Below are 24,809 nucleotides of genomic sequence, written 5' to 3' on the forward strand. Positions count from 1 at the left end.
GTTGATTTATGACCCGTTAGCATATCAGAGATGTTAACAGAAAACTAACCCAAGAGGAAAGTTAACTTTTATTAGGTTACTTATTTCAGGCTCAGGCTAGAACTTTAGTAATTGAGAATGTAATTGACTTTCTGAGAATAGAAAATAATTATAATGTACTTTTAATTGGAAAAAAATACTGGTCACTGTAATCGTAAATTAGTTCTGATTAAACATGGGTAATTGAAAAAGTAATTGTAACTGAAAAATGTAATTGACCCCAACCCTGGTAGTAAGCCTCTGGTCTACCTCATATTAGGTGGAATGGATGAAAATAATGGTGGAATAAAGGCAAATAAACATATCTGGAGTGTAACACCTGCAGAGAAAAGTGCCATAACCCATGCATCCAATGAACAGCTAACGTTATTAACAAAATGAAACCTTTAGTCAATCATATCTTCTTTAATGACATGTAAAGATCAAAAACCTCCAAATGAAGATTTCAAATATAATTGAATTATTGCATATTACACATACCATGCTTATCTTCAGAGGGTTTGCATTTTCCGAAGTGCGCGATTGTGGCTTTAAAAACACAGATTATCAATCTTACAATAAAACAGGAAGACAAAAAATCTTAACTTAATTTCAACACTAACAATTCTTTAACAGTAAAATAGGAAAATAGTTTGCTTAAATACAAATGAAACCAACTACACACTGAGATAATGAATATACCAGTGTCAAAGTCACATGAAAGCACAGTAGCAGTTTATCTACGAGGTAAAAAAAAAGACTAGGTCCAAATCAGTCTGTTGTAGCGCCTTATTCATGTAGTGTACACACATGTAACCTTGTTCAGAATTAGTGGGACACACATGGAAATGTTTCACAATAATTGGAAAAGGATTGTCTTTGTGAAGCTAATATACAGTATTGACACTGGTGCACAGCATTGTGGGTAATCTTATCTTCTCTCATTAAATAAATGTGAACCGTTTTTGAAATTATGTTCTTTTAAGCATTTGTTTTGTGAATGCTATGATTATGTCTCCCTTTGTAGGTAAAATCACTTCCAGAGGCTTCAAGCAAGGCACATTTCTGATTCTGCACAGTCTGCACATTATAAACCAATCTAAGGTAAAAACAACCACAAAGGTTTAACAGTCAAACAGCAGGTGTGTCTTGTTGTGCTTTGTTTCAATATGACACACAAGAGACTGTTTCTATTGCTAATAAAGCCACCATTGGTATTGCATATGAATTCATCTACTTAAACATGAAGTTTGGCTCCTCTTAAGCAGCAGCTTTAAAACTCTTTATGATCACCATTGAAAAACTATTAAAAATAATTGCAGAAATATGGGAATATATTTGCTAAACAGTGTGTGTGTGTGTGTGTGTGACATTTTTAGTCTACAGTAGAGCATCCAAGTCCAGTTGTGGCAGTGGTTCCTTCCAGTAGGAGAAGCTGCTGAACTCAGAGAGGTGAAGAACGGAGGAAGTGCTGCCACCTGCGTTCAGCTCAGGGAAGAAATGTTCCACCACTTCACTGAGGTGGCTGTAGCTGCAACAGGACACAATCCATCAGAGTTCGTTTCTTTTCTATCACGTGATGGGTTGTATTAGAGCTTAAACTCAAACTCTTATGATAACTTTGCTTTCTGAGAACATTTACCATTATGTTGCTGTGAGAATCACACTACTGTTTTTTTTTTTTTTATTACACACTACTAAGAAGACTTGTGCTGTGTTCAAAATCGCATACTAACCAATTACACAATAAATGAGAGTATACTGTCTATTATACACTATAAGTATGGTTAGGAATAGTAAGCGTCTTTGTAGACCTTCAAAAAGTGTTTGATATGCTGGACCACAAAATATTACTGCATAAACTATATAAATATGGTATCAGAGGTGTGGCACACCAGTGGGTTGCCAGCTACAGTATTTGAAAGATTGAAATCAGTTTGTTGAAATTAATAACACAAAGTCCAAAAATTGTAATATAGCTTGAGGGGTACCCCAGGATCGGTCATAAGACCTATACTCTTTCTTCTTTACGTAAATGATATAGTGTCTGTGTTTCAGTTATTAAAGTGAATACTATTTGCGGATGACACCACCTTATTTTATGCAGGAAAAAATATAAAAGAAGTTCTACAAATCATAGAGAATGAATTCCAGAAAATTATGGAGTGGTTTAATGCCAATAGATTGTCCTTAAATATCAGAAAAACTAAATTTATGAATTTTTAGTAGAAAAGCGAAATACGTTGAAGCGTCATTATTTAATGGATCAGAGATTAAGTTCTAGGTATTGTAATGGACGAACACTTGGCATGGAAATCACGCACTGATAATGTCAAAGTAAAGATATCCCAAATAACAGTGTCACATAAAGTCAAAGATTCTCTAAATAGGAGTGCATTGATTCTGTTATAAAACTCACTGATTGCTCCATACAGTATCTGCCTATTGTATTGAAGTGTGGGGAAGTGCAAAACCTACATTAATCCAATTTACCTTTTACAATTAAAAACACTGAAATGTAATTAATTATTAGAATACAACCTAAAAATCATGTATAAAGCTCATCTGGAAAGTTTACCGGACAATTTGCAAAACAGACTTACCAAGAGAAAAAGTAGATATGAACTAAACGGAACTGAGGTTTTTACAAAACCCAGGTTTCAATCAGTTGCAAAGGAAATCAAAGGAGTCAGTCATTGGAACACTATGGTTTGTAAAATTAAAACTTCCAAGTCCATTCATGTATTTAAGAAGAATTGATAAGACGGCTGCATCAGATAGCTTAAATGAACTGGAACTGTTCATAACTTATAATGTCTGCCCCCATCAACACGAGATCATTATTACTTCTTTCTGCTCCTTTTCCATTCATATGTTAAATGCTGTTGTTGCATTTGCTTTTTAAATGAATGAAATAAACAATAAAATGAAAATGTCCCGATCTGATATTGATATCGGTTCGATATGAGCCAGAAAATGAATATCGGATATTATCGGACTGCATCTAAAATCTCCGATATAAGCGCTCCGATAAGTTTTGTTGTTTTTGTCCCCGCCCTCAGTTGTTCCCACCATATACTGACAGTAAAATAACTGAAGAAAACTTGAATTGTTGACTATTGTTCTCTGTTTGAGTAACATCACTTGACAAGCCTTTTCTAACACTCCACACTACAAATTAAGTAATAAAAGTATGTAGGATTCGTTCTGATATCGCATCGGATCGATACCAGTATCGGCCAATACTCAAGGCTGCAATATCGGTATCGAAACAGAAGTGAAAAAGTTGTATCGGGACATCCCTAGTTAGGATGATGAACGATGATGAGCGTTCATACTGAAGTATACTTCCATGTTTCCCAAGATGCTCTTAGAACCTACAACGACAAAAACCTGAAGCACACTGAGGCTAAATATCTCTGAAAGTTCTGAAAGCATTTTAAGCAAAAAGTGACCGACAAAAATATCAACATGTGGTCATTTGATCCATAAAACTCACGGAAACACGATTTATGCTGACATTAAGAGATTTTTGGAGACCTGCCATTGTGCTGTTGAATAAACTTTTGGTAAACTTCAAAACAAGAGCCCTGTAGGAGCCATAATATAAGTGGCTGTCTGCTTGTGTTTTCCTTTGTTAGGATTGGTTTATTGGTGCTGGGATTGTCACTGGGTGTGCACTATCATTAAAAACCCTTTGTTTCAGCGCCTCTGAGCGCATTTGGACACAACCTGTTCTCACTTGAACACAACCTGTTTGCATCTGGGCGCAACAGAACAATGCGCTAAGGTGTATGCACGTCATCAGTCACGCCCCTGGTCTAAACCCACAGCGGCAAGTTTTGGTTTAGTTTTGTAAAGGAACAGCTGCAACAAGCCCTGTTTACAAAACGGTTAAAAACTAATGGAAGACAAGAAGAGCTACTTGATGCTTGCCTTTTAACTTGAAGCCAGTCCCCCGATTTTACGTTCTGCTCGCAATGCATCATGGGGTGGTTGAGTATGACCTAGTGTGCTAACCTTGCATAATTCAAAAATGTCCCGATACAGTATACATCAGGGTATTTCTCATATACTCAATCCTTCCATACTATCTAATTGGAACACACTACATACTCGTTTTGATGTCAGACTTAGTGAGTAGTACGTTAGGATGACATTTACAACACAGCCTTGGTTAATCAGGTGACTATGTCCACATGACATATTTAGAGAATAAGAAACAGTTGTTGACGTACGAGGACTTGTTTCCTTTGGTCTTCTCCTGAATGAGCTCTCCTTTGGGGTTGACAGTGAATATCTTAGTTTCTGGCACTCCAACCTGCTTATAGGCAAACGCATCCTACAAAATAGAAACAGCACTGTATTAGAGAACTGGGTAAAGCCTCAGTATTACAATCCTCTTAACATTTTAGACTTAACAGGATTTACAGCACTTCTACTAAATGTTAAAACAAGACATTAACAGTTAATTCCGTTTAGGATCCACAAATTCCATATTCCATGGGAATTAAAGCTCCCATTACAACAACTTAGTGTGAAAGATTCTCTACAACTATGACAATTAATTGTTAAATTAAATTTAAAATTTACAAGAAATAATCAGGGTTCTCACTAGGAATTTCTCACTGCACAGGCGGAAACTCTTCAAATGTATAACTCTTTAAGGGCCAGATTTAGTGAAGTTGTTTTTTGTTACTGCCTTACTTTAAAGCCAAAAGTTATTTGTTATTACAAGGGGTAGGATCATATAAGTTTATACTTCCTCCTACTCCTTTTCAAACATGTACAGGCTTCACATGCAGGATTTGGTGACCATTTATTCTCACTTTGCTATGTTTGATTTTTTTTTTTTATTACTATTTTAAATTACTATTATCATTTTCATTGTGGTAAATACACTGCTGGTGTGTTCATGTTCGAAATAAAATTAAATAAAATAAAATCAATTGGTGAAGGGTCATGATACAGAGTTACTCATGCCTGACACTGTATAAACAATAAATTCCATTTTGTTATATATAATATACCGATGATGAAAATTACAGGCCTCTCTCATATTTTTAAGTGGGAGAACTTGCACAATTGGTGGCTGACTCAATACTTTTTTGCCCCACTGTATAAATTTTATACCACAGTAATATTGATACGGTTGACCCACACCCTCCACACAAAGTCCGCCAGGCCAATTAAATGCAAAGCTCAGATTTTATTCCCGCGCGGACTTCTCCGCATAGTTGGTGTCACACAAAACACTGCTTGACATTGTATTGACCCGCATTAAATGTAACGCTAAACTGCATTTCACCACCTGGTGAAACAGAGCAGAAAGATGGAGATGAGCTTAGAGGAGAGACTTGCAGATGAGCTATGAAAGTAGCAACACCTTTAAAAAACATCCCAGGAGTACAAGCACTACAGAGAAGCGCTAAGAATCATGGGAAATGTTTTTTTGGTACACTAAAGTATGTGAGCTCTGAGGAGTCCGCGTGGAGTCCGTTGTGTGCGGACTGTCCGCACTCCTCGGAGCTTACATACATGGACGGTTACGTAAGCGGGCATCATCAGGGACAGCTAAAAGGCTGTAGGGGTCCTCAGGTAAAGACAGGAGCGTCCAAGCAAATTGCTTGTATTAAATAGACGGTGCCGCTGATGTATACGTTTCTCGGTCATGCCTGGGAGTCCCTTTTATGACCGAGTGTGCAACAATTATTACGACGGTACTGATTAAGCGCTGCTGAAATTGGAGCGTAGGGGGCGCCATCACTCCGTAGAGGAGCAAAATTACAACGTCGGGGCCCCTACACTCAACAGCGCTGGCAAGAACCCTGATAATAATGCTCTTTTACTATTTAATTCCAAAAGAGGAATTTATTTCATAGTCTTACAACCTAAATACATCAGGACTTACATTAATCCTGTTGCCAAAGGCACCGTAGAAAGGCTGTCTGAGTGGTTTGAACAGGTCCCTGATGTCACCCAGACAGGCCACTTTAAACACCTCCGGCTTCTTCTCGATCACCTCCCTGCACGGTCAAAACATGAGGCAAGTTCTATTGTTCCACAACGTTAGCAGACAAAAGGGTTGACTGGAGTTCTTGTCGAGCCACTCATGACTCAACAGAGCAATGAAACTCATGTATGTTGAATGAGCAGAAAAATAGGCTGGTATGCTAAGTATACAGTCACTGTTTTTGTGCAGAAAATGTAATGTCATTTAATTCTGATGTGAATATGATATGAGAGAGAGATAGCAAACAACATGTTTGTTACCTGTGTAATGCTGAGAAGAAGCTGCTGGGAGCCAGTAGCACAGGTCCTTTAGGGAGGACCGTGCCTCTGTCATTAACCCAGTGCAAATAGTTCTTAGTGATGGCAGCCATTCCTATAGCTCGCGCTGAGCAATACAGGAACTTGTAGCCATTTCTGCAAAGGGACAGACAACAGGATTTTGATTGTACCATTGGAAAGCTTAATGGCCAAAATAAAAGCACGGTAGCAGCATAGCATGAACCATGACACACAGTACTCACAGTATTCAGTAGTAATTACAGAACTAATTATAAACCATATAATCTGTACAGCAGGTGCTCAACTGAGGTCAATACAGAGCATGCACATGCATGATTAAAAGCAGTTCTACTAAACAATGGGTGTCCAATCCTGCAGCTTCTACTTTAACAAATTTAAAAGGACAGGCTCGTTTTCTGAAGGGTTACATAATTACACCATGTGATTAAATTGTTTTCAGAAAAAATAAAATTATTTTATGGAAAAGGTTAACAGTTTAAAGCCCAGAAAAAGTTGTGTTACATACTGGTGTATTTTGTGGTAAAGCTTTGCAATGCCCTTATGTGTCCAGTCTTTACCAAACTGGGGCAGAATGTGACCAAGAGCATCAGACCTACAGAAACCACAGATAGAAAGATGAGTCAATACAAGGCTAAAATCTAATCGTTTTTAAATTGTATCAAAAGCCAGTATATTTACAGTATTTTTATAGTATCCAGTTTGTTAAAATGGTTAACAAAACCAATGCAGCAAACAGGTTCTTATGAAATGCCTGTATACTACAGTATGACAGATGTAGTCATTACTTCAATATGAAAAAAGCTTGTGAATTTACTATAAGTACATTTCAAACAGAGATTTTATGTGTGGAAAAAACCCTTTGTATTACTTGGTAATTGTGCCATCTATGTCCGAAATGATGACGCGATCGTTCCAGTTCCATAGGTAGATGGCGGCTTCAGCGCGACAGGTGCCTTGGTACTGGGTGGTCACACTGAATACCACTTTATTTGCTCCTTCACGCAATCTCAGATGTTCCTGTGCTCACAGAAACAGGGTTGAATATATTTGGTTTTTTGTGCAAGTCTGAAACACACATTAAACATTTTTCTTACAATCTGGTTGGAGGTCAAACGCAGAGATTTGCGATACATCTGGTTGATCGACTGTGTGGCACTTTCTATTGATAAGCTGGACGTGATGACTGCTTTTTGACTGAGTCCTGCTGCTTCATCACTGTCAAGGTCGTCCAAGAACATTAATATGTAGTTATATAACTAAATTTCACATTTTATATTCACAATCATTACGGACATGGTATTTTATTGGTTTCATGAGAATGACCCATACAGTGTTTGTTAAAACTATGAGTTGGAGTGGTTTCCCTCTGTTTCAGAGCATCATATATGAATAAATAAAAGCTCAGTAAGAAGAATTGTAAGATTTGGTCCCAGAGTTCATTTTACAGAAAGATCCATATTCTTATGTGATGCAAAGATATCACATTGTTTAATTTTATCTGTGTTATTTATTAAATACCCATGGATATGAATATAGAAATTATAAAATTTGGTTAAAGATAAAGTATAAATATGCTGCTGTACATATTTGTATGCACTATTAAAGTCCGTGTAAAGCAGAAATAAATTTGTGTTATGAGTTTGTCACATCACAGAAATGTGTCATTGACCACTGGGCCAAATTTGAAAGATGAAAAAATCGCTAAGTATAAAAAATGAGGTCTCAAAATCATGAAAAAACAAGCACTTCTCTCTGATATGAAACACTGGGGGCGTGTCAGTTAGAGGCACTGAAACCACGCCCACACACAGGAAGGGCGTGGCCTCCGTACTGTGTCTATGGGAGAGAACAATGTGAAAGCTGCTCCAGCGTCGGTAGTGCAACAAAAGAGCTTGGATCGGGCCAAACGAGGTGTCAGCAGAAAGGTCTACTCTGGCCCGAGTCCAAATATGCGCATTTCTCTTGGGTAGAGTTCAAACTCTGCCCGCTAGAGGCAAAAAACAAAACAACGGTTTATAAAAGTGCTCATTTCATGGAAAATGTAGCACCAGTGGACGCGTTTTATATGTGGTTTGTTTTCGTCTAGGGGCCGAATTGCGCCCGCTGAAGGCCAGGAAAGTTTGGTATCCTTCAGCAGCTGGGTTAGGTTTATGCTAATGACGGTCACGTTACGTAACGTGTCCCTGATTTCTGACCCGCCCATTAAATCTGGAACACAGATATTGGTTTTTGAACCCCAGCTCCAATTATAATATAAATGGTTGAATTGCGTACATGTTTTAAAGAATAGTTGTGTTTAGAAGAAAATGTCAGAATTAGCTTTACACGGTCTTTAAAGAAGAAGAGAAAATGTTATCAAAGTAAAATCCGTCGCCTAAACATTTAATGAAGTTTCTTCGTCAGTGTTGACTCACATCACTGGAGACGACACATTTTCCACTGGCTCTTCTTGCTCCTCCTTTGAGCTTTTCTGCTTCAGAAAAGAAGATGTTAATGTGATTTAGACTAAAATGTTCTACAGGGAAATTAAATTAGGGTGACAGTCAAACGTCTCCCCCTCTAGGTGTGAATGTTGCACATTGGAATAAAGATTTACTGATAGAATGTCATCACAGAGTTTAGAATCAGTACCTGACTGTTGTCCATGTGTCTCCTTCTCCAGGAAAACCACCAGCGTCCAGACTTTTTAGGCATCTTGTCCTTTACCAGTCGTTCTACTGTGCTCTTAGTATCACACAAGCAATGCCAGGTCTTAGGTTAACAATGGATAACTGACACCTCATCAGTTTCATACTCTACAGCAGTGGTTCTCAAACTTTTTTTAAAATTCCCCACTTCGGACGAAGGGGAATTTTCAAGCCCCGCCTGCGTCCATCGCCCCCCAAATGATCCTGACAAATAACACATTTCCAAATGTATTGAAGTAACAGGGAACAAGCAACATCATATTTTATAATTAATCAAAAACTAAATTAAACAAATCACCTGTATAAAAAACAAATGTAAAAGTGCAGTTGTCAAAAATACAGAAAATAATGGAAAAACTGTTTCAATCTGCGCCAAAAAGTCTAATAAAACAATTTAAAGTCAGCTATTGAAAGTTGGTTTATTATTCCGCTCCACGTGAAGCACAGTATGCCAACGTAAATCATTATTTTTTTCCACTTTAGCTGCACGTTATATTTTGTTCCCGGTCCAAATCTAATACAGCCTAATAATCTAATGGTCTTTTAATTTATGCTATATTTTTAGGCTTCTCAGTATTACTTTCTTTCTGTGTAGGCATTTTGTAGGGTTAATGATCTTGTTAAAGAACTATATTCATGCATACACATACATATTACTTTATGATCATTAGTAGTCTTTGATATAGTCAATCTCAGTTTTTGTCTTTTAGTTTTTCTCCCTTAAACGCAAAGGTAATATCAAGTTAAACCAATAACACAGTTGGACAGGGTTGGGCTGACATCCTTATCTAAGTTTTTTACCTTTTTACTCTCTATCGAAGGTTTTATTAGTAGATGATTTACATCAACACCAAGTATAAAAGATGTTCCCTGTGTATTATCAGCTGACTTGTACTGTGATTGTCTCCTTGGTTCTTTCATTAAAATCAAGTAGAATTGCAACCAAAAAGCATATTTCTCAGTGTTTTCTTCGAGACTCAAACATGGTGGGTTTTTTTCCTCACGTAACAGATATTCATTGTCAATGAAGAAGATTGGCATGAAATTGAGAATGCTCTCTTGTTTGCCGCACCTCACCTGTCATGTCTCCAATCCGTGCCACGCACTTTGGGAAGTTAACTTAGCCATTAGCTTAAATGTTATTGCTAAATGATAGAGAAGTATGGAAAAATGTTTTAGTTGCTCTACAAACCAAATTAAATTACCTGTGGGAGATTCTTCTGGAAAGTTGTCATTGATAAAACCATTGGAGCAGCCACCGCCCAGTTATAATAACTGTGAAATGAATAAATCACATCAACTTGATAATGACTCTCTCCAAATCTATGCAATACAGTCTCATAAAAATACTATAATGAATGCTTTGATGAAACATTTCTCCCAAATCCTACTTGGAGTTTATGCAGATGACAAGACTGGGATCCTCTATAATTCCAACATTGTTGACAAAGTCCTGGAACGTCACAAGGTGCTCCAAGAACTTCTCTGGGGGCGTAAAAGTGCCAGCTAAGAATAGATTCCGATAATTCTAATTCACATGTGCCGTGTGGCCCTGAGGCCCACATACCTTTGGTGATTTGGCTGGTGTCGCCCTCTTTTCCGCAGAGGGACATGCTGATGTCCATGTTGTAGGAGGCGGAGTCAGACAGATACTCAGTGCCGCTGTCCATCGCCCCGCTGCCAACGGACTGAGGTGACTGGCTTCCTGATCCTTGGCCCTGATCTGTTCCGAGCTGGAAAGCAGCCTCAGTCTCACTGCACACACCAGTAGACTTCGCTTTAGACTTGCAATAAAATGCAAATACAGTTAATGTAAGACAAAATCGCACTGATGTTATAAATCAGTGGTTCTCAATCTTTTTGGGCCGAAGTACCACTTTCTCCTACTTTTAAATCCAAGCACTCCCTTACTACAACATTTTACTCAAAATTCTATGAAAAAACAACTACAGATCATAATGATGGAATGAATGAGTGATAACACACATTTTAAAGCATTTCATTTTGTAAATAAGTGAATGAAACTGTATTTAGTGCATCCTGAATAAATTTATTTGAATTCTATAGTTTCTATCATTTCCTGTCATCTCCCTCCTGATGTGGGACCAAGACTGACCTTTGTATTTTCAGTTAATGTTCTAATCAAGATCATTTCTATCACCTTTTTTTAGTGTAATTCTGTGTGTTTTGTTGTCGTTTGTCTGTTCTTTTTATTATTCAGTACAATTTTTTCTCTTATTTTGTGGGTTTTTGTTGCCGTTTTTTTGTGTTGTTGGTATTATTTAAGTTATTCCTAGTGTGTGTGTTTTTGGTGTCGTTTTGTATGTTTCTCTGTTATTTTGTGTACTTTGTAGCGATCTTGTGTATTTTTTTCTCATTTTGTGTGTTACTGGTAATAGTAAGTATATTTCTCTCTTAGGGCCTCTGTTAGCAGGCTTCACTTAAACATTCTCCGTCAGACAGAAGCTGTTCTACGGATCTCGATTACAACTCGCTAGGTTAAGCGAGTTGATTCCCGCCTCACTATGTGCGTGCTCTTGTGACAGAGGAGGAGATTATCACGGGTAGACCAATCACAATCACGGAGACACAGTGGAGAGCAGTTTATGTCAAAATTGAGAAATCATTATTTAACAACATGAAGAATTAAAATCCATAATTCAGACCAAAAACTTGCTACAGTAAAAGAAGCAACCAATTAATGCAGGAATTGATGAGTGTTAATACTAAAATTAGTGCGATTATAAACGGAGAATAAACAGACACTCTGATCAGTTTCACTTTCTCTTTTACCTTGTCTGTAGCTCTGATGCTGCATTCATACAGATCAGCCTAAATCATACGGTGGAATATATTTATATTTTATATTATCTTATAGGACTGAAGCTCTTTGCATCACCCCAGAATACATGAATGAATGAATGAATGAATGGATGAACGTATTTATTTATCGGTGTGAAAGCGCCTGATGCACGCAGGCTTTATCAGCGACTTATTTTACTTGATCAGTCCATCAGATAAAAATCTATATCTTTCCTATAGGATGTCATTGGTAAATGTAAGGATTGCATCAATGTCTAAATACTCTCTCTCCTGTCAGTGTCAGATCAAATCCACAGCGCGACGTGTTCTCCTTTTATTGGACAGCTCGTTTTCTAAGAAAACTGATTGGTCAGGAGGTGGGGCTTTAGTACTCGCTAAGATCTGATCCAGAACAAAACCTGGTCCCGACCGGGTTAGTCCTTCAGCCTAAGTTACCATGGTAATTTAGCTCCGTAAGACATTAGCCAGCTGAGTGGGCAACATACACTGATTACATCCCCAAAGTTGGCACGATAACAGGAAATCTAGCTTTGTAGTCTATGCCCTCAGGCCCTATTCTACAATTCTAGAATAAATTATATCCTGGATTAATCTCTGTTAGCGGGCTTCAACTAACCAAACAATCCCTGTCAGAGAGGAGCTGTTTTACAACAGTCGATCACAATTCGCTAATTTAAGCCAAGTGATTTCAGCCTGCTATGTGCACGTTCACATCAAAGAGGTGGAAATTGCAGCGTCTGACCAATCACTAAAATGGAGAAACCTGGCAGAGCGAACGTCTTCACAGGAGGAACAGCTTATGATCTTAAATAAATATCATGAATTTATATCCATGATGACAGTGAAGAACAACAGTAGTGCTGAGCACCAGGAGGCGTAGCTTTTATACTCCCTCAGATCTGATCCACTTCATAACTTGGTACCGACCAGGTTGCTGAAGTTTAAAATGATGAATAATTAAAATACATAATTCAGACCAAAGACAACCCTAACCCTGTTGTTACAGAAAAGGCAGGAATGAGAGAACTCAGGCAGGAAGCTAATGACACTGTAAATGTGTAAAAGCGCAAGATTATTTATTATACTAAACCATTGGATGGTAAACGGACAGCGCCCTGAAGTTAAACTTTATTACAGCACACACGTGTTTCTATTCAAGTAGACCTCAATCACACACACCGGGATGAGAGCACATTGTGCATAATCCTGCTGATAATGTCAGCCCCGGCATATGAATAAATGAATGAATGAATTAATGACGTTCACATACACAGATCGATACACAGGCTTCATCAGCTGACTGTAAATCAGTCCATTAAGTCTATATCTTTCCGAAAGGATGTCATTGGTAACTTATAGGATTACATCTATAATTAATAATCTTCTTTCCTAAACGTAGCTGTCAGATCTGCACCAATCAGAATCATCTAACAATGGGCAGGTCGTTTTCTAAGAGATCTGATTGGTCAGGAGGCGGGGCTTTAGGACACGCTAACATCCAAGCCAGAGCCACATCTGGTCCGACCAGGTTAGCCGTTCAGCATTAATTGCCATAGTGATTAAGCTCCAACAAGCTTTGTAGGACAGCACACACTGAATAAATCCCAGAAGTTAGTGCAATAAGAGGTAATCTAGATTCGTAGCATACCTCCTTTATGGTTAGATGTTGATGCCTGCTTTCAATCTGTGTTTGTGTGCATGCTGTGTGATCTACTTTATGTGAATAATTTTTATGTACATTTTGAGCTTTTATTCTGAATTTGTTTATAGTATTTTGAATTTGTAAGTGATCATTGAGTTGACTTGTTTTTGACTGTAAAGCACATTCTGTTTCATGAAATGTGCTATTTAAATAAAGCTTGATTTGATATGATTTGAAGCTTGAACACCTGAGAGGTAGTAGAAGCAGATTTGGGAGCCATTCCTTCTTCATTTTGAGTCTGAATTCAGTGTATAATTGTTTTTCCAACATTGATATATGATGTAATTTAATTTTTATAGTGCAAAAAATATTTGAATAATAACAGTCTACCAGTCTAGAAAAACTTTACAATCACAAATCAATTACCTTTTGGGAAAATAAAGTGAAGCAACTTCAGGGTCCAGTGAGGTCAGATCATCCAAGTAAATATCAGTCGGCCCCAGATGGTGATTACGTTTACCTGTGAAACACAAATACTCACAGACTCAGTATATATTTCAGTCAAAAATCCTGCTTACATAACAACCAATAAATCCATGCCAATAGCATACAGTACGTGCACAGGAGAAGGGCTTACCTTTTTTCTTTCCCTGCTGCTCGACCACAGAAGAAGACTCGGTGTTAGAAGTTGAACCTTCTGCAGTGCCAATATTTTCTCCAGTGTTTATACCATCATCTTTGGGTTTGTTGTTTTTAATAGTTTGGTTGTCCTCCTCTCCTGCCCAAGGGTCAATTCCGCTGTCTCCCTCACTTCCAAGGGCACAATTAGACTCCTGCTCACTCTGTTCTGACAGTTCTAGGACTGTGCAAACTTTTATGGGGACTGATTCTTGTGCATCATTTATTTTGGTTACACTAATATTTATTGGGCTACAATCAACAGACACATTACCTTCTGTGTCTTCTTTGCTATTAAAGGCATTTGCAGCGTCGCTAATAGAAATAGCAGACAAATCTTTGGTCAACTCATTTTCCAGTTTTGATTCCAGCATCTGTTCTGAGTCTGTATTCTTTGGGAATTCACAAGACTTGAATAGCTCATTGGGGGTACAGTGAGAAATGTTAGAGGGCCTCTCATTGATGGCAGTTAGCATGGCAAGGCTACCTAAATCAACAGACTGAGTCCGTGGCAGTGGTTTCACTACAGTTACTCTGCCTACTTTTCCACTGATGAAAACATCCTGATAGGAGTCCATGTCAATGCAGTCCTGTCTCTCAATGGTGCGGAAATGGCAAGTGCCTGATGGACAAATGTTCTGCTCCTCTGATGTCATACATTCTGGTTGACAGAGCTGTAAAACCAAAGTGAGGCATAGAAAACAATGTCTCCATGACAAATGTAGATCGAAAGAAGAACACATATAAAGGACATGTTTAGGAGAATACCAAGATTTGTTTTGCATGAAGGTTCTCGGTCATCGCGATAAAGGTCATTCTGAACTTATCAGAGTGTATGTACGGTAAATAACTCACCATTGGAAAGTCTCCCCAGTGCCACTGCATCTGGGGCCCTGAGGAATCATGTGATTTAACCTCGAGTTCAGAGTCACTCTTAGGAGAATGTGGATGACTGAAGAAAATGTGTTTTCTGAGAAAAGGACAAAACAAAAATTGAAAATGATGGAGAAAAAAAAAATCCTCAAAGAGCATTTTATAGGTTCTTTTAACAAAGGAAAAAAATGAAAAACTTTTCTCACTTTTCTGAGGGGGACTGCTCTCCATCTGAATGTGGATGAGATTCTCTGGTCTGTGTGGCCCCCAGCTCATCATTTGGCTCCTCAGTCAGAGAATAGTACACTGATTTACTATGAGGAAAAACAGGAACATTGTACATTAATAAAAAGTTCTCCAAATCCCATGTATCAAATAAGATTAAAATGTACTTCAGACATGAGTATTGATATTTAGCCAACAATTACCATTCCATTTTATTGTGATGCAATTTTAGCAGATATAGGTATAATATAGATTACAAGTGTCAAAACCATTATGTTATATCAGCATTTGCTCTTAATGATAAAGCATTAGAAGACAAAAAAATAAATGACAGTCATGAGTGGAAAAGGCTCATTAAAGCACAGGATTCCATAGTGGTAATAACAACAACAGGATGGATTTACAGAAACTAATTTCCTGTTTACTGGAGTCATATTGGTAGTAGTAGTAACAAGCTACATCTGCACCCACAGCAGTCTGAAGATAGTTTGAACAAAGTAAGGCTGATAAAATGTAGCCACTCTGACCAACACCAGGTTTTCATCGCTTACGTTATTTACGATTTTAAATTAGGAATACACAGTGCACCTGAATTTGCATGCGAAGCAAAAAAAATATTGGACCACAGAATCCTCACAGGTGCTAATGTTTTAGGAGACTGTTTTATGTTGTGATGACTGACCTGACTTGTAAAGGTGTTCTCGTCTCCTTTGGAGAGGGACTCTCCTGAAGTGGCTGATCGTTCTCATGCTCACACATTTCGTTCTCATCTGATGAAGAACATGCTTGCTCTCTCAGGTGTGTGTCAGAACGTATGCGTTTACGCCGCCGCTTCTTCCTGCGTGCACCGGCAGACCCAGAGACAAAGGGTGCTTCAGTGCTTTTCTCCAAGTCCTCAGGGGCCTCACAGGGAATAGGTGATGTACAAAGATGGGCTGGGACCTAAAACGAGCAATGGAAATGTTTTTTACTGAAAGTCACCTACAGATCCTACAGTGGGTTAGCTCTGCTAAAAATTCAATTCAACTTTATTTATACATGTATTTATTTATTAGTTTGTTTGACAGGGGCCATGCAAAACAAAACCATCAAGCCAGAATTAGCAATAAAGCTAATTGTCATCTGTGCTCCCTGGGCAGGAAGATGTGAAATCATATACAATACATATGATAAAACAAACATATTAGCATTTAAAACAATATATATTCAACAACAGTCCATCATTAACTCATTGGCTACCAGCCATTTTCAGAACAGCTACCCCCCTTACTGACAGCCATTTTACAGTATGTTGACTGATTTTTAAAGACCCACATAATATTTTGTACTATGACCATGTAAAATCTGAAACTCGATTCTGAAAGAATAGGCTCTCTACTTTCATCAGAAGAACAAAAATGTGTTTCTAACTTGTTTTATTCTTCTGTAATCAGCAGTTGAATATAGGTAAGTTTCACACAAATGGCCAGTTTCTGACAAAAAGCTGAGAAAACAGGCTATTGTTTTAGCTTTAGCGACACCTCAACATTGGTTTCCTTTCTTTTGATGGCAAAATTATGATTATTTTGCTATCTGAGTTATATGGTGCTCTTACAGCACGTTGATATTCATTAGAAAGGTCCGTAACAGTGTCTCCTAGCAACTGCAGTTAAAAAACACAATTGACGTATATATATACGTCAATGGTAGTGAACGTTTGGATTTGAAATGACGTGTGTATATATATATATATATATATATATATATATATATATATATATATATATATATATATATATATATACGTCAATGGCAGTACGTGAGTTAAAAACAACACATTTAAAAATACAGCTCTGGGAATGATGCATTCAGAGGTTTAATCAGTGATCACGTCTTTGTTTTTCACTGAGCCATGATTTCCGTTTACTTTTAAAACCACAGAGGCTCGTACAGTCCCTGATATGGGGAAGAAATTTTCTGCTGCTCTGACTGAGAATGCAGAATGTCCAAACACAATTTTTCTAAATTTAGCTTAACAGTCTCCTGTCGCTGATACCCTGGTCTCCCTAAGATTGTTCCTGCCGAGTAACACATATTGTTTAAGTGGTGGTGGGGCCTGGTCATGAATTAATTTATAAATCAGACACATATCGGTAAAACAAATAAAACTGTCAAAAGTCACAAGGCTATATTTCTTGATAATGTTTCAGTGGTGGTAGCTCCTTGGTTGTTTTTTCCAATTTTCAGTGATTGTTTGGAGAGGGTGTATAGTGGTTTCAGAGTGGTTGCTCCAGCCTGACCAGCTCATGACACAGGGAGTCGATAAATGAGAAAAAATCATTGAGTGCATGAATAATTTAGCATCAGTCAATCAGGTAGCTGATGCCTGACATGTCTGTCGTTCATAGGGCTAGCTTTTACATTACTGCAGACATTTTAAGATTGGAGTCAATAGTTATGCCCAGAAACTTGAAATGTTCGACAATCTCTATTGCCGTACTTCTCCATTTACAGTCATATCAGATGCGTTATTTCTCATGATTGAAAAGTACATTCCTACAGTTTGACTCACATTAACCGCAATTACAACAATACGTCATCACAAAACAATTCCACATGAACAAGCACTGCTACTCCTATAAAGAAGGCCCACATCTGATTAATAACATAAGTGACATAGTTAAACCAATCACACAATCTGAAAGAACTGTACATCAATAGTTTCTATGATACTTTAGTGCTTTGTTATTCAGTTGCAACACAAAAAGTTAGGGTGTACATAGATGACCATGCTTTTTGTTCAGTTTTTTCAGTGTCTTCTCTACCTGCGTTTACCTCTTCAGGGTCAGTGAGGTCTGCTGGTAAGAGACAACATGCAAGTCCATAAACCACAAAACAGGTTTAGGCTGTTTTATCGGCCTAATTTGACTTACAACACTAGTAAACAAATATTCATTCATCGGCTGACATGCTTATTCCTGTTTGTGGTCATAGTGAACCAACATTATGATATATCTTTAGCCACTAAATAACAAGACAAAAAGGGCCTTAAACAGTAGGATCTGATTGTGTTACCTTTTAACCCACAGCATTAAACATGCTCTAAACTGCCAGGTACAGTATAACTTCCTGTCACTTCTTTGGCTCTTGGAAGACTTTAATGGATACATAAGTGTTGTTGCTGTGCATATGTTTTGGTAAATATGTGTGCGATGCAGAAGTGTTCACGATCTAGTGTACTTAACTGAACTGCTTACTAACAGACAGATTTCTAATAATAGCCCAGTGTGCACAGTAATGACAATCTTACCTCCCAACTTTCATCATACTCCACAAAGAAAGCTTCGCCATTATCACCCAGCTTCATGTGCAGGTCAACAGATTCGCCATTGATTTCAATGTCCACCTAAAGAGTTAGAAAATATGAACACGCATTTTTTTTTTAAAATGTACAGTGAAAAATAGACAACAAACAAATAAAAAATACACATGTAGTAGGTACAGATTACACCGACTATTTTCTCCTTGGAGCGCAGCACGCCCAGTTTGCCAAAGCGGACGTGGAACGGGGAGCACTGGAAAGAACCATCAGGCTGCCGCACAACAACAACGTCGATCCCACCGGTGAGAGTGGCCGGGTTGAGGCCACGGTACAGCTCCTTCACCGTCACAAACACCGTCTCTGCCAGATGGCCCACAATGTTCATGGTTTGGGACTGAGGACAACAAAAACGAAAAGTGATGTCAGCTGTGCATTCTATTTGTTCCGTTATCAGTGGTTTGATTCTCGATTTGGAGTCGGACCCATTCCACATTTATGATATGCTAATAAAAACTTTCTTCGCTAAATTCCAATTATTTTGTCTTTTCCGAAATATAAAAGTTGCTGATCAAAAAATTCAGACAAGGAATCTTAGTTTGAGCAACTACACATTTTAGCTCTAAAACAAGAGCGTCCTATGAATGATCCCAGTGGTGCTCTAGATGTTTTCACAACAATAAAATGACCTTTGTAGTGCGATCCTGATCAAGACTTTTGGGGCTGAAGTTCATCAGGAGGTAAATTATGCTAATATGCATTATTAACCAGCCATTGAAAGAAACAAACACAGAAGATGTTTCCTTATGTCATTAGAAGTGTGACAATATCTCTATACGGCAATATATCGCAATATTTTTTCACCCAATCGATTATAGATATGCTCGCGCTAAGTATTGATTAAAAAACGATATATATATAAAAAAAATTATTTTTAATTTAAGATTTTATTATTTTCAAAACCTTTTCTGGTATATCACTAAAGTGCAGGTAGGTCTTCACAGAAATGTTGTCACTGTTTGTTGAAGTAACCAATATTTTGTTTACTGGAATACTGCACTATACTGGTGTCACTGGTAAGAAATTCCCTATTGTTTGTTTACAGAAAGCACTATTGGAGATACTTATTCGTTTACATTGGTATGTTGACACTTATTTACAGAAATGTTGCACTAAAATAGTGTCACTGTTCATAGGACACTTTTTCAATTTATTGTCTTTCAGAGATATAAAACAAAAATTGTATATGTCATAGATTATTGTAGATTAATTTCTGACCAATATATTGATAATCTCAGTATTGTCATATTGTGAGATAATTGTTATCGTGAGCTTTATATCGCATCATATCGTGAGGTACCCAGAGGTTCCCACCCCTACATAATATTCTCTCTTGAGTTTAAACACCTGAACAAACAGGTGCACACTTTAGCAGATGAAAGACAGACAAGTTACTCTTGCTGCCTTTGAGTGTGTTTATACTAAAAGCACTATTCTGTTCTGCCCACCAAGAGCAGCAACATTGCTGAAGCATTCCAGCTTCAGTACGATTATATCAATGTGCATGCAACCAGTCATTCATAGCTTGACATTTACTTGTCAGAATTAATCAGAGTCTGAGAATTAAAAGAAAACCTAAACTTGTCCAAAAAAACCCCAAACAATTAAGAGTTGGTTGGGATACTAAATCCTCTATCTCTATATCAACAAAACAATAATTCAAAAAATACCGCAATTAGAGGTGTGTATTGCCTGGCATCTGGCGATACGATTCGTATCCCGATACATAGGTCACGATAGGATATATCCCGATATTAAAGTATAAGGCAATTATTTCAATTTTTATATATATATATATATAACTTAAGAAACAACTAACCTGTAAATGTGTACACCTTCATGAGAACATTACGTATAAAATACATTTTATTGGCATATTTTACACTCAAAACATTGGCTTAAACATGCCATGTGCCAACAACTTCAAATAAAAAAATAACATACAGTCTGCCTGTGGCTTTTAAACCAACTTTGACTTTAGTGCAACTTAACTGAGGTATATGCCTAGAACAACAAATAAATGCAGAAAGTTAGTACTTTTTTATATTGTATTGAAAAAACACAAGCTAGTCAACATGGCCAGGTTTCAGCACTTCTTTGTGCAGTTACAATGTCTCCTGCTGTGGGAAAGACGTTCCTAGTTAAATAAAGCTAAAAAAAATAAATTTAATTTTAAAATTTAAAATAAAAAAATAAAAATCGATATGGATGCATTTAGAATCGATCGGAGAATCGCGCGACGTAATATCGCGATATATCACCGAATCAATTTTTTTTTCTCAACACCCCTAACCAAAATGTTACGTCAACTCGAACTCCAATTTACCGGGTCTTACCCACAAGGAAGGATGAAGATGTCTCTTCACAACCAGGTTGCGTTTATATGACCTTTCCTCTGCCATAAGGCATCACAAATACTTTCTCCAGGTCAAGGAAGTCATTAGAAATAGTCATACCTGTCCACCTAATAAAGCAGCCAACTACCGGTACATTTAATCTTCATGCTTGCCTGTCCTTAAGGGCTCAGGCCATCTCCCTTCTACATAGTTTTCTTTAAAAACGAAGCTACATTGTCTTTGTTTAGAGCTGTAACTACTAGCATTTAAATATGACGACAATATATGACTTGATGCTAAGTCAAGACAGTCCATTTGATGATAACTGCACACTGGTTCTATCTTCTCTATCCAGTCAGGCTAGATACACCAATCTATGAGAGAGTCCTGGGATTTTCACTCACGCTGATGCTTCCTTTATTTCACCCAGCACCCACACATGACACGACACACTGAGTTCATTCATTCTTCCACACTTCCACTGCACATGACAGCAGGACCAGCACTTTCTGAAAGGCCTGGGTCGGCTATTCATACACGCATGGCATAGAAATGCACACACTCACACAGATCAACTGGACAGTTTCTGGGATAAACCACTGCTCTCTGGGGAATAATCTAAGACCTACATCTACAGCAGTCATGCTCAGACAAAGAAGAGCCGGCAATGAAGAACTGGCCAAAATGGAATCCTTCTACTTCATTAGCAGACGTGTTTGGAAGAGGAAAGGTCACAAGGAAGGTTTGTCCAACAATTAATGTTTAATTTGTTGATAGTCAGGATGTTTCAAAGAAGAACAATATTTGTAGAACTCACTCAACAACTGAAGTCCAAAGTACGTACTGTATGTCCTTCCATTCCATTTTGTAAAACATATTAATGAAGAATGTGTGTGTGCTCATACATCGCTTTGTAAGTAAACTAAACCATAACAAACTAAATTAATTAAATTCAGTCTGATTTAAAACAGCAACATCAAAAAGAGAGAAATTGTTAATATTAGTCATAAAGAACAAACATGCTGATGTTTATCTACATCAGGGATGTCAAACTCCTTTTATTTCCAGGGCCAAATACGGACCAGTTTAAACTCAAGTGGGCTGCAGATTTTTGGTGGGGAAAAAAGAACAATTTTAACACATTATTGTACTTTAGTTTTCACAATGTTTTTGTGTGAAATTGTTTGAGAAATTGAAATATTTGTGGAGAAATTGAGAGTTCTTTCTATAATTTGCAATAAAAATTAAGGGTGTCCCAATCCGATATCGATATCGGTCCGATATCAACTTGAAAACAAATATCGGATTCAAATTTCCAATTTTTTTTAATTTATTTTATTCAATTGTACAATACTGTAGATACTAGGTTGAAGGTTAAAATTCATGTAACCAATCGGTTAATAATAAATGGGTCAGTTTTTCTCATACCTACTGTTGCTGACTATTGTTCTGTGTTTAACGCCACTTGATCAAACCTTTTTCGAACATTCCACACTACGCAAGTAATTATTATTTTTTTATTAAAGAAAAAATAAAAAATAAAAGTTTTTTTCTTTTTTCTGAAAAAGATTGCAGAGCATAAATGTTAATGAAGTACACTTGGATATATACTTAGTGACTGTGGATAATACTGAATAATGATTTTTATTAAACAGAAGCACATACATGTGTCTGTGACTGAGTGTGGAATTGCAAGGCTGTTTAAACTTCATATGTGAAATTGCTTCAAACGTTGAACGTCATATCAAGGTTAAATGAGGTCGTGGTCATGACGTCAGATGCTGACCTATTTTGGATGTCATATAGACGTGCGGGTGAGATCCAGACTGACCGATGCATTATGGAAGTGATCTGGAGGTCTGTGGACATCAGAAGTTTAGTGGGTTGAGTTTGACATTTGTGATCTGATTCTACATGTTTTCTTAGTGGAAAATAGAAATCTTGGAAGAAGAAGGGCTAGTTCTGCCTATTACTTCATAGCATAACATTTACAAATAAAATGGAACTTCAATGATCAAACTGTGTAAATTTATCATTTTAAACGCAGCTTTTGTTAAGGTACTGCACACAACGTTTCTTCTTCAGCTAACGTGGGTTCCAATCCAACTTTTGTCATATATATTTTTTAAAAAAAAATAAAACAACAAAAAATAAACATTTTAGGGTATTTCCTGTGTTAGGAATAGGGGTAAAATAAAAGGGTTAGCAGGGTAGCTAAAAATAAATATGAGCCAAAATACAACTGACGGAACTTTATGTCACGCGGTGCACCTATCACGTGACCTAAACTGGCCAATGAGGGGCGCTGCGTATGTATTGAATGGCAGTCTATGGATATGTTTAATGTAGCCATAGCCACGGCCATAATATAAACATGTTGTAACAACAAACGTTATTACTAATGTGAGATATATTAAATGGAAAGCATTTAAACCATGATACACTCCAAAGTCATCTACATACACAACGCAGTCGGTCGGACAAACCTGACAGCAGACGTTCCAACTGCTAACTACGTCAAAAAAAAAAAAAAACTAAAGAATGTGCGCACAAACGTATTTTTAAAAATTGCTAAAATAATTACACTAAATTAACAACTAGTTTTTTAAAGTTCTCTACTACAAGTGATATACGCGTTAACTCACCTTTAAGAGTCGATCTGATAAAGGCTTCAAGTTACAAGAACAAATATAATCCCACAAAGACACAAATTTGCCACTACAATACATACAATTGATTGTGCCAGTGTTACACACACTTTATACAGTTTTATTCTGGTTTAAGGCAGAAAGAAAGAAGTAAAACAGCTCACCTTTGACGTCGCTTTTTTTCACGATGACAATCCAGCCATTTTTTTTAAACAAAACATCCATCTTCCGAGATTACTGCGCATGCGCACCACGTCCATCATTCCGATAGCCAATGAAAAAAGAGTACAACAAGAAAAGTCCCGCCTTTGATTTTAAATAGTAAATAAAGGCTTAAACCACATGGTAACTATGTAGATCTGAAAAGGGTGCGCCATATTATAATGACCAGCTGTCTAACATGGATAAATACCTCACAGTGTTTTATTATCTTCATCTTTATTCTACATGATAATATTGATGTTTTTTAGAGATGGGCCTAGTTAAGAATCAGGAGCCTTAATGAAACCAAGTGTTCAACAATTCCCTAAATGAACACTGTCTTTATTCATGAATTTGTTTTAAGTAACCTAAGTAACATTACCTAATGTAGTCCAGCAGAGAGCAGCACTGCACATCTGGATTTCCCTAACAACTTTGGATTAGTATTATCTTTATCACTGTCGCTAAAGAAATACAGTGTCAACTTATTAAAATGACAATCTTTCTTCATTTTTACTAAATTTGCCTAGGATATTTTTAAATCACTAATACATAAAACAATTAGCAGTATTTTTCATATAATTTAAGTTCTTTAAAAATAATTCATTTAAACTTTCAAAAGCCTATAAAGTTAATTTAGTACATCACAGATCTGTAAATAAAATGAAATAAAATAAAGTACAAATTTAAATAAGATTGGTCCTCATTAAAGGTCTTCATGTTAATTTTAATTCCATGAAAGCCTTTTTCCCAGTATTTGAAAATGTTATAAATGTATTTTGATTAAATGTGATTTTACTTTTAAAACAAAACTTGAAATATAGCAAAAATAAATAGATGTAATAAAAGATATAATCTTAAAAATATGGAGACAGTATAATGAAAATGTTAAGTTGAACTCATTCAAAGACATTTGCAAAGATGAGGACGTTCCCAAAAACGAATTATCTAAAGAATGCTGGAATTTGTTGAGAGGCTAATGCTAAGTCTCAAAAAGACAACAGTCAG

General features: G+C 37.0%; 1 protein-coding gene across 2 annotated transcripts; it reads right to left on the reverse strand.

The window, feature by feature from the left end:
• Positions 1-443: 443 nt before the first annotated feature.
• Positions 444-23,821, reverse strand: LOC114462806 (phosphatidate phosphatase LPIN2). 2 transcript variants are annotated; one of them, XM_028445827.1, is made up of 20 exons: positions 23,765-23,821; positions 18,753-18,953; positions 18,548-18,643; positions 15,941-16,200; positions 15,240-15,347; positions 15,016-15,130; positions 14,120-14,834; positions 13,909-14,002; positions 10,585-10,772; positions 10,409-10,502; positions 10,223-10,292; positions 8,962-9,054; positions 8,745-8,803; positions 7,425-7,545; positions 7,199-7,347; positions 6,836-6,922; positions 6,292-6,444; positions 5,930-6,044; positions 4,257-4,360; positions 444-1,549 (listed from the first exon to the last, which is right to left on the reverse strand). In XM_028445827.1, the coding sequence occupies exons 2-20, from the start codon at positions 18,942-18,944 to the stop codon at positions 1,399-1,401; spliced, it is 2,964 nt and encodes a 987-aa protein (XP_028301628.1). In that variant the 5' UTR covers positions 18,945-18,953; positions 23,765-23,821; the 3' UTR covers positions 444-1,398. The 2 variants fall into 2 exon arrangements, with proteins under 2 accessions (XP_028301628.1, XP_028301629.1); XM_028445828.1 differs by having other exon boundaries at positions 448-1,549; positions 8,745-8,800.
• Positions 23,822-24,809: the final 988 nt, after the last annotated feature.

Source organism: Gouania willdenowi, chromosome 5, assembly GCF_900634775.1.
Source record: "Gouania willdenowi chromosome 5, fGouWil2.1, whole genome shotgun sequence".
NCBI lineage: Eukaryota > Metazoa > Chordata > Actinopteri > Blenniiformes > Gobiesocidae > Gouania > Gouania willdenowi.